The 11,171-nt window shown below is 41.9% G+C and overlaps 1 protein-coding gene across 1 annotated transcript in view; it reads right to left on the bottom strand.

Moving 5' to 3' along the window:
- The window catches only part of HECTD2 (HECT domain E3 ubiquitin protein ligase 2), a 157,949-nt gene that overhangs the window by 95,614 nt on the left and 51,164 nt on the right, over window positions 1-11,171 (bottom strand). Inside the window, exon 2 of the mRNA XM_019502598.1 lies at window positions 5,643-5,772. Coding sequence (XP_019358143.1) covers window positions 5,643-5,772 — 130 coding nt within the window. The remainder of the gene's footprint in view (window positions 1-5,642; window positions 5,773-11,171) is intronic.

Raw genomic sequence — 11,171 nt, 5'->3', positions numbered from 1 at the left:
GGGGGAGGGGCCAGCCCCGGCAGGGCTTGGGGGCCTCAGGGGGAGCCGGGACTGGGAGAGTGGGCGGGGCTGTCGGGGGTCCCCCCCACATCCCTTCCCCCTGACCCTTTACTCATCAGCACTGGAGTCCTAGTGCTGAAACATACGGCCTGACCAGCCACGTGTTTCAGCACCAGGGCAAGGTGCCAACCATAGAGATGCTCTGGCAGCCAGAGAGTCTCTATGGAAGACCCTGCCTCCAGTTACCTCAGGGCATGGTTGGGGACCGGGCCCTGCCCCACCTTTTTATACTTTGTTTTTTTTAGACCTAGTTTTCTCCCCACGTTGCAAGTTTGCAGTGTGGGGAACATTTTTTTGTTCCCGCACGTGCCTGTTGCCCCACCTCAAAAGAGTTTGAGGCGGGGCAGGAGGCATGTGTGCACTCATGTGGATGTGCCCTATGACCCTCAAGATTAATTACAGTAATAAAAACCCACCCTCTCACATTCTTGCTTTTTTCATCTTCCAATCTGTGAATGAAAGCAGGAAGCCTGTTTTAACTCCCAGTCAGTTTTCTTCCTTCTGAATGACCTAAACTACATGAAACAGAAAGGAAAAAAATATTCTCTCTGACCCTAGGAAGAAGCTACTTGGAAGAAGCTACTGCTGTCAGAAATTGGTTGAAATGGTAGGTTCGGTACTTAGCCTATAAGTTCCACCACTCTGATGGCCCGAATTGCTTTAAAACTTTTAACATCAAATGTACCTTTATAATTTGTTTTATTTAAATTAAACTGATTTTAAATTAAACTGATTTTAATAAATTCAATACAGATGGGAAACTTTAAACTGACAACCTCTGTTAAAATGTAAAGTTACATAATCTATTTTTAAAAAGAAACATGTTTATATTAAATACAGGATATGTTTTTTAATATTAAAAAAAAAAAAATCATTGATTTATAGGCACTCTCTCTGCAAAGTGAAAAAGTATAGAGTGTTGAAAACCTGTTATTTAAGTTCCATTCAGCAAAAACTCGGAACCTTATGTACCGAGCTGCTAAAGCAGTGATAACCTTTTCTTTTCTTATAATATCATGTTATCCTTTTTAGCCTGTTGCTTAGCTACACCGAATACAAACACTTAATCAGAGTATGACAATAAGGGGGTGTCTGCAAATTGCAGTGGAAAAAAGCCTTACTGAGACAAACAGGAAATAATTATTACAGCAAAATTAAAAATGAATAGGTATAGAACAGTAGACTTTCTATCACTTTGAGACACTGAACAGATGAAATTGTCCAAAATAATCAAAGTGAACAAACCTTGTTTATATTTAATTGGAGAACAGAACTAGAACAATCAAGGTCATTAATAAGATATTTCATTTTACACACATATTGCCTCATTAATTGTTCTGCAAATTCAACCTTTATAACAGATATTACAGCAACTGAACTTCAACCTAGCTTTCATGTTGCATTAGCAACAGTACATATCCCATTTAATTTTTTTCATAAAAATATAATATTCCTCCCACTTTAACTTATCAAACATAATCAAACATTCATTTATAAGCATTTCTCTACTCAATTTATTTAACAGAATGTCATAATTCACATGCGACTTCTGGAATATCAGTGGAAAGCTTTCAAAATTGTCATTTATTTTAATAAGTATTAGTTCAAAGCACGAAGTTATATCAGACTTTGCTCAATCTACAAAAGATACTCTTTTGTGTCAAGCAGTTCCCTGGTCCCATAATGACTAATTTTACATACTTAAGTCCTAATCCTGCTACTACCTTAGCAAGTATTTATACTTTCGTGTATCAAATCAGGAAGACCACTCACATGTGTAAAGTTAGATATAAAAGAGCTGCAAGAGTAAATAAAGGAAGAAATATTGTTATGGCCTAAATAAATGTGTTTCTGAATTAATACAACCAAGTTAAAAAATTAAATACACCCTAAAAAGCAGTGGGGTCCAATGTTTTTGATGGACCTGCCACAGATTAAGCCCTACGCCTTCCTTTAATGCCATAGATCTCTCTCCCCGCCTGATTTGCTGCTCTGATTTTGTTCTTGGTCCTGTGCTTCCTATCCTATCTGCTGCTCTGCTTCTTTCCCCGTGGTCCCCATCCTCACTGATGCTCTGCTTTTTACTCCCTGTCCTGTGCTCCCTTGCCTCTCTCTGATCTTCTGTACCACACATAGCAGCTTCCCAAACCACAAGTGCCACAAGCTGGCTTGATAGATTAATGGTGTCTATTGAACAACAGAGTAACAAACCTTAATGAGGTATGAATAGCTAAGCAATTCTGTTCTAGCATGCTTTAGCTGGCATGTATAATTTGGCTGAAGAGATTTGGAGGCTCAGATGGCAATGCTTGGTCTGACCACAGGCTGGATGGTGGTTTCAATCTAGTAGCTGGGATCAGCAGAGGGGACACCATCTTGGCATGCAGAGTGGGGTGGGGGACAGCCCAGCCTGAGCCTGGCCCTGTAGAGAGGGGAAGGGACTTCATCCAGGCCTGTGGGGAGGGAGCAGGAGGAGCGTGACCTGGCAGGGAGGTGAAGGGCATGGCTCAGCCCTGCGGGGGGGGGGCATGGCTACACCCCAACTTGGCCCCACAAAGAAAAGGGGGCATGGCCTAACCCCAGCCCAGCTCTGCAGGGAAAAGGGGACATGGCTTGGCCCTGTGGGGAAAAAGGTGGCATGTCCCAGCCCCAACCCTGCCCTGCTCGCAGGAGGGAGCATGGCCTGGCTGCGACTGGGTGTGCAGGACTTGGTGTTTGGGAATATGGCTGCATTAACAGCCACTGCTTCCCCACTGGCAAATTTCCCAAGCTGTGGAGATCCCCACAGACCAGATGTGATGGCTCTGAAGGCCATGTTTGATTTGTGGGCTGGAGGTTGAGCACCCCTGATCTAAGAGTATGGACACAAGGACATTTGGAGCCATTTCCAAAGAAGGGCAGGAGACAGGACTCTTGCTCCAAACTACATTGTAGCTGAGTGATTCTTAACCAATCCCCCATCCCCACTGCCCACCCACTCTTCAAGAAAATAAACATGATGCAATATAATGTGCAAAAATATATTTAAAAATTAGTTTCTGAAACACGGTGCCATTCAAATCACAGAAGTTATGGAGGGGTGCCTCGAGTGCAATGAGGGGTGTCTTGATTCCAGAAAGGTTGTGAATCACTGCACCAGTAGTTGTGGCCTTACAGTTTCATGGAGATACAAATGTAGCAAAACAGCTCCAATTTTAAAACTGTTTCATCCCAAGTTGGAGCAGTTTTGCTTCATTTGTATCACTCCCAAGTTGTTCTGATAGTTACATGTAGACATAACAGCTCCTGGACACTCCCAATCAACAGCTCCCCTTTTAAAGTGATTCCAAATGTATGCATGTACTCAATGAAGATTTCTATTCTCTTACCTTATCCTAATAAACAAACCAATAGGACTTGGCAAATGGCTTGTCATCTGTCCATGCCACCCCTCAGCATAGGTGACATGTAAGTGCTGAAAGTAGGGAGGGGGGTGGCACAACTCCGTGCCACAACCACAGTGGGGGTCACAACTCTGCCACCGCCCCCACTGCTGCTGGGCATTGGGGCTGCAGCCCCATGCTCTGCCACTGACGCAGGAATTGCTCTGCCACCACCTCCACTGCTGTTGGGTCCTGGTTCCAGCCAAGTTGCAGCCCATGCCCCATTATTGGCACAGAAATCTGAGGGGGCATGTACCCCCAATGCATCTCCAATGCCACACAGACATCTGAAGTGGCTTCTCCTCTACAACTGTATGCTGTAATAACTATAACAAAAACATATTTATATTCTTGATAGAAAGCTGGAACTTTGGCACTCCAAAGGTATGAAAGCTATTCTTTACCTATACAAATAGCTATGTTAAAAAACAAAAATCTTAAATTTCATGCTGAAGCATCTCTTTGGTGTTAATGTAACTGTGTCCGCAGTCTTTCAAATGTGATACAGATTTTCGTATTGGCAATTGAGATTGAACTGTTTAGTTTTTCAGAGGAAGTTAGAGGTTTATAGTAGAATAGAAAACAAATGGGTCTTTTGACACCAGAAAGTTAGAGTGGTTTGGGATTCTGGAATAAGTATTAGTTGCATTTCCATTAAAAATGGTTAGCAGTGAAGTAGTTATTGACAGTTAAACTCTCACCACTATTGTCCAAAATTAATACAATAGATATTTGAAGAGAGTATTTTAGTTCTTTCAGAGCTTCACAGACTGACAGCACTGCATTAGCTTACGTGTATTAGTTTATGCGTACTATATTATCACAAAAATGAAAGGAATGGTCATAAGTAACTGGTTGTAGCTCCCTGGTTCAGGGCCCCTGGTTCTAATACAAGTTACAGTTGCTTGGCTGTAGCCCTAAATGACCTTATTTTAGTAGAGGTAAACCTACTAAAATCTGACCTGCTTAATGAAATACCACCCCATCCCTAACTCATTTGGCCCTGTGTATAACAAACTGCCTTGTAGCTCTATCAGCAGAGAGTTCTCCTTTAGAGAGAATTCTCCATTAGTCTTCTCTAATTTCTTAAAGACTGTTTTGCTCTCCTTGCATGGTGCAAAGTGACCTAGGCAGACTGGAGAATCCTATCCAAAGTAAGTAAATGAAGACAAACTGCAGATCCAAGGGGTCACACCAGCCTTTTGTATTTCAAGTGTTCCATTATTTTTGCAACATTAATCTGTTCAATAAAGAAATAACTTTCAGTTTCAAAGCTTCTAATACACATAGCACTGTATTTTCAGAATGGATACAGGCACTCAAAAGTAGCACAGGATCCAATGCTGCAAGAATAAAGGGTGTTTATAGATGTGCTCCGTGGGAGGGGGGCACTTTATTTAGAGTGGCTCTAATTAAAGCACCTGGAGTGTAATGTGTATCAGCCATTTTTCAGCATGGGGATGCTGATACACATGATGCTGGAGACTGCTGGAGTGTGGTAATTACCACCATTCAGAATGGTTCTCCTTTGCTCATTGCTCAATATACTGCACCCCCTTTATTTCCCTGTACTGGCTTTCCCTTCATTGCCACAAATACAAAATCACTATATCTCATTTTCAAAACTCTTCAGGATTTAACTTCATATAATTTTGTGTTGAGATTGACTTTTGGCACTCTGAAAACAGAAGCCCTTATCACCCATTTCCCTACCCCACAAATACCTGTTTTCCCATCCTGACACATTATATTACGTTTATACAAAAAGAATAATTGAGAAGCCCTGTTACTTTAGTTTAAGAACCTCTTTAAAACCCACTTCTGCCATGATACTGACCAAAATCTCCTATCTGACAACGGCAAAGCTGGTGTCAAGCTGTGATTATGACTACCAATTGGCCTACTATATAAGAAGCTGTTCATATCACTTGTATACTTAAAAACAGTGGATAAATACACAGGACTCCATCCCTGTAACTGCCTCATTTACCTGTTAGAGCTAGTCTTTCAAGATGCAAGCTCTTCAGGAATAGACTCATTTACAATGTACTTGGACAGTGCCCACCACAAAGAGGAACTTGAAGCAATAAAGACATTCTTGCATTACCATAATATAAACAGTAACCAGTGACTGAACGATACCGATTTCTATTCTCTTACCATTTTTGATGTTGGGCATAACAGGCTTTGTAGGTGAACTACTGCTTTCAGTGACTTCTTTCTTTTGGTTAATAGTTGTTATGAAATTGCTGAACGTGGAAAATTGAGTTTTGGCTCCTCTCTCCAACCCCTATATACAGAAAAAGTATATATAATACAGCACTAATATCTATCACTGCAAAAGTAATTTTACTTATTATTTATTACATGGAACACTTAAATACTGGATTTCTTAAATAAGAAATAGTAACATTAATACTTAAATATTTTCAACACATTTCTTTCCAGATGAATAATGAAACTCAACATAAAACTACTTTCCATTTTTTCTATGCTTTAAAATCTGTTCAGTAATTTATAGCCAAGTTTTGCAGATAAAGTGCGAGTAGCAAACAATATGGTTAGAATGACCTCAACTTCTTGTTATAAACTCCCGCATCTTAATTCATAATTATCTTTGTATTACTTTGCTGCATTCAACTCAGTTATAGTACAGTTTATTTCACACTCCTACATCAAAACAACATTATGTATTAAGGTTGTTTTTAGAGCTGAGCCTAAAAATAAAATCTGGTATTTAAAAAAAAAAAATATCCCCATGTGGCCAAGAACTTTTGTGTGGGATGCTTGCTGGTAATGTAAAACTACTAGCCAATTAGAAGGCCAATGACTCAAAAGTTTTCAGTGTTGATTGTCAGTCAACTTATAAATAAAAGGTTAATGACTGAACATTTTCCAATACATCAAAAAAGCTGCTTCAAGATCTGCCTGTGCTGACAGGAAAGAGGCTGAATGAACCATTGTCCCTTGCTGTAGATATAATAAGTTTCAGAAATCAGCACTGAATCCAAATGAGGCACTATGATGGAACATGTAAGGGACTGTTTACGTCTTTCAGTCTCAAACAAGCAGATGTTAAATATTTTAGCCCCCTTGAGAATAATACTTTACACTTTTGCAGGGTTTTAAAAAGGAAATATTATCCCTATTTTAAAGCATAACGTTAAGCAACCTGCCCAAGGTTACATAACAGATCCATAACAGAGCAGAAATCCAAACCTGCATCTCTAAAATCCAAAGCCTTAACTCATGCCTGACACAGACAAATTCAGTTCTACTGTGTTTAGTGATTTACATCCATTCTCTTGTCAGTGATGATTCTGATCCTCATATTAGTCCAATGGTTAAACTGATCAACACATCCAACCATGTTGTTACCAATAAAATGGCATTGTTTTCAAAACTAAACATTTTATATCTACCAAAAGTCTAAATCCCTTATACTATAAAATACGAATAATAAACAATAAATAAAATTACTAGTGCAATATCCTACCCATATCTTCTCCCCTCTGGAGAAACAATCCTGTAGTTCTAGTCCTGAGAAGAGCTGTAAGTCCACAGATGCATTCTGCAGTAACCTCAAAAGCCTCAGCAAGGCCCAGAGATATGCACATTTTAACCTGGCAGGAGTCGGAATACTGCTGGAAATTTTATATCACTGAAAATTTTACTGTGCTTATACAAAAGGTCATTTTTCTTGGCCCATAACTCAGCCAGAACTGTACAAGTTTAGAATAGCGGGACATTGAACTTCAAGACTACCATATTTCCATTTCCAGCTTCAAACCCTTAACATACTAAAGATATTAATAAGGCAGAAGAAAGCGTCAACATGCAAAGTGTCAGACAACCACACAAACTGGAATGGCATTTTTAAAGACTAAAACAAAGAAAAACTAAAATATCTTCTCTGCATCTTCCATACAAGTATCTGTGTATACAAGATAGTAGGTCTTCCCCACAGCCTGAGGGAAAAATATGCAGGAATCGGCCAATGAAAGTAAAGGGCACTTTGAAATTAAACTAGCTCTCAAGAAGGGCTATGATACCATTAAAATAATTTCTGGAGCATACAAACTGCTTTTCTGTAGAGCTGCTGCTCAACCAGTCAGCCCCTACCCTGTACTGGTATGTGGGACTGTTCTGTCCTAAGTGCAGGACTTTGCACTTCTCCTTGTTGAACTTCATGAGATTTCTTTTGGCCCAATCCTCCAATTCGTCTAAGTCACTCTGAATACTAGCCCTACCCTCCACCCCATCTATTACTCCCCCCAGCTTGATGTCATCTGCGAAATTGCTGAAGGTGCACTCTATGCCATCTTCCAGGTTGCTTATGAAGACACTGGAAAAAAAAATGGCCTCAGGTCCTACCCCTAGGACACTCTACTTAATACCAGCTGCCACCTAGACATCGAGCCTCTGAGTCCAATGCCCCAGCCAGGTTTCTATCCACCTTATAGTCCAGCCTGTACTTGCTTAGCTTGCCTTCGAGAATGTTGTGGGAGACCATATCAAATACCTTGATTTTAGCAAGGCTTATCATACCCGCTGGTCTCCCTGCATCCACAGAGCCAGTTACCTCATCATAGAAGGCAATCACGTTGATCAGGCATGACTTGCCCTTGGTGAATCCATGCTGACTGTTCCTAATCAACTTCTCTTTCACCACTGTTGGCTGCCCACCTCCTCCCCAAACTGTGCTGCCTAGTACAGTAGTCTTGGAGCTGACCTTGCCTGTGAAGCCTGAGGCGAAGAAGGCATTGAACACTTCAGCCTTTTCTGCATCCTGTCACAAGATTATTAATAAAGAGTTTCAAAAGAGTTAAATCCCACATGAAGCAGGCAAGACATTGAAAAATTACCAGCTCACCTCTCTAAATTTATCCCAAGCAAAAGTAGTCACTGAAGTTAATCTCAGGCAAGAGGAGATAGTCAAAGTAGTAAAGGGAGACTTGGGGGACTAAGTTTAGCACACTGCAAGGAAGGAAGATGCTAATCTAAATGTTCTCTAAAAACATTTATATACAGATATAAAAGTGGTCTAAAAAAAAAAGAGGGGTGGTGCACTTGGGTGCAGCATATACTGCCTGAAACGAGCCCAGCCAGCTAGAGCCATGCTCTGGGGGCCGGTCAGGCTCTGTGCACCCAGATCATTGCCACTGCAGCCCTGGGAGGACCCCAGCCTCCCCTACCCCGCCCAGGGCAATCTGCCACACAGCACAGTGCGCGTGCATGGACATTCCCTAGGGACAAATAGCAGCGGCACAATTATGTCCCACTGCTATATGTCCCCAGAGAAACGCACGTAAGCGTTCGTGTCTCGATGTGCCCCTTGATTCCTATCCTGAAGGCATCAGTCCCTAATCACCTGACCTGCATCAAAGGCCTGAACTGAACACATGGCAAGATTGACACATTCACCAACTACTTCAAGCTCCCAAGATACCTCTTAAAAAAAGAAATGTCAAGCAAGAACCTTCTTCCCTATTTCCACTTGACTTTTTGCTTTGAAGGATCACAATGCAAAGAGGTAAAGCCAGAATTAAAGATAAATCTTTTATCCAAACATAATGCCAGTCTTTGAGCTGTGACAGTACCTCCCCCCATACACCCACAGGGGAAAAACTGCAGTGCACTTGGCAGCATCCTTGTTGAGTATTACCTTTTCTTCATTCGCCACTGAAACTGGAACTGTTTAAGGAAAATTAAATGCTTTCACTCTGGTAATCAGTTCAAGGAACAACCACAAGACAATCTATCCATGCCAGTTACACAAGTACTGAATGGATTTCTAATACAAGGAACAAGCATGTGAAAAAAGTCTAAGCATGATTTTCTGGCATTACAAAGCAAAAAGGTTCATTGTCAAAGCAGAACATGTAAGACATGCTACTATATGACTACTGCTAAATTGGAGAGAGAATGTACAAGGATAGGGAAACACAGCTAAAGTTATTTGAGTTGTTTGTGCATTTCCATATTTAAACAAAAGTACTTTAAATGGATACATTAAAATGCTGCATACCAACACCATGATTCTGATTTTTGAAAGAAACTAAAATGTTCTAATATGATTTTTTTTCCTTAAATTACCAGACCACTATCTTAACTTCAGCTTAATGAGGTTGGGTCAGAAATTTTTCTCTCTCCTTTAAAATATGTGATCTGTGTTTAGTGCTTGAAACTTTGGGTATAAATCACAGCTCTGGTGCTATTACCAATTTAAGCACCGAATCTGGCAGCATACTTTCTAAACTTCTGGAACCAGACATCTGGGTTTGATGCAGGGTAAGGTCTGGTGCAACACTTTCCCACAATCCACCACCTTCATCAAAGCTGTGTATAAAGCTTTTGGCTCCATGACTCAATGATTCTCAATGGGCATTATATGCCCATCACTGAAAACATGCCCCAGATGCTGATTTGAATCCTAAACACAAAAAAACTAATCCCAACTATGTCTGTTAACTTCTGAATCGCTAACTGCACCATTCTTTGAAGAGTGGAATAAGGATGTTCTAGGCAAAGAGACTAGCAGAAAAATGCAGAGAAGTTCACAGTCCACCCATGCTACCTGGCTTAACATTGCCATTACTCCTTTACTGTCACAAGCATTACTCACACTCAAAACATTAAAATGGTGTAAAAAGATGAGTTCTACTAATCTGGATGCCACTTAAACCGACTGAACTAAAAGGCTTCAAAATTCTGAAGCTAAAGGATTAGAGATACGTTCCCTAGAACAAAGCAGCAAAGAACGGTATCTAAACTTGCATGTGCTACTTAAAAAAAGAGAGAGAGACAAATTATATATGAGGAAATCAAAGCTACAAGGTTGAGATATAACCTTTGCATTATAACAAGTTCAGAGATAACCCAACGGTGGAATTATTTAATGCATCCCCACACACCTGCCAAACTAGGGGGCTCTCTGTGAACCCGACAGCACTAATTCTACCACAAAAGTAGGGCAATGTTTAAATGTTTGGTCATCTCTTTAAACAAACCAAAGAAGAGATCCATCCTGGGACAATGTTACTGGCTAAAAAAATCATTAGTGCCACTTTCTTTCCAAGATGGCAAATTTCACCAGAAACATACTGCACTGTCATTCATGCCCTACTCCTTGCAGTGCAGCTCATTCATGTGCGCCCACCAGCAAGGGAAGCGTGACTACACGGTGCTAAAGAGCAGCACCAGGATGGCTACGGCAGGGGTAGGTAGTTGCACCGATCCCTGGCATACCTGAAGGTGCTGATATTACACCTGCTAGCCAGAAGAAGTGACTACTGTGCCGGGAGCCCAACACAACTGTCCCTGCTTCCAAGAATAAATCCATTAAAAAACCCGGGCGAAATAAAACACCCCGAACGCAACCAGCGGGGTGGCCGGCTGCTTGCTGTCCTGGTTTCCGAGCCCTTCTCCTGCCTGCTTCTCAGCCGCAGGGAGGCTCAGACAGCCCCTGGTACCGAGAGGACCGAGAGGCGACGGGTCGCAGCAGCCCCGCACCTACCCCGGCAGCGCTGCCGGCCGCGGGCCGGATGGGAGCCAGCTTCTCCCGCTCCTTCTCCGCCGGGCCGTCCTCGTCCTCGTCCGCCCCCTGCCCCGCGGGCGCGGGGACGCAGCTGTCGCCGCTCATCGGGCCGCCAGGCAGCAGCAGCACCGGGTCGGCGGGCGCGGGAAGCT

Source organism: Gavialis gangeticus, unplaced genomic scaffold, assembly GCF_001723915.1.
Source record: "Gavialis gangeticus isolate Ggan-Ray unplaced genomic scaffold, GavGan_comp1, whole genome shotgun sequence".
NCBI lineage: Eukaryota > Metazoa > Chordata > Crocodylia > Gavialidae > Gavialis > Gavialis gangeticus.
The sequence above is the reverse complement of the archived record's forward strand: the minus strand, read 5'-3'. Positions and strand labels throughout refer to the sequence as shown.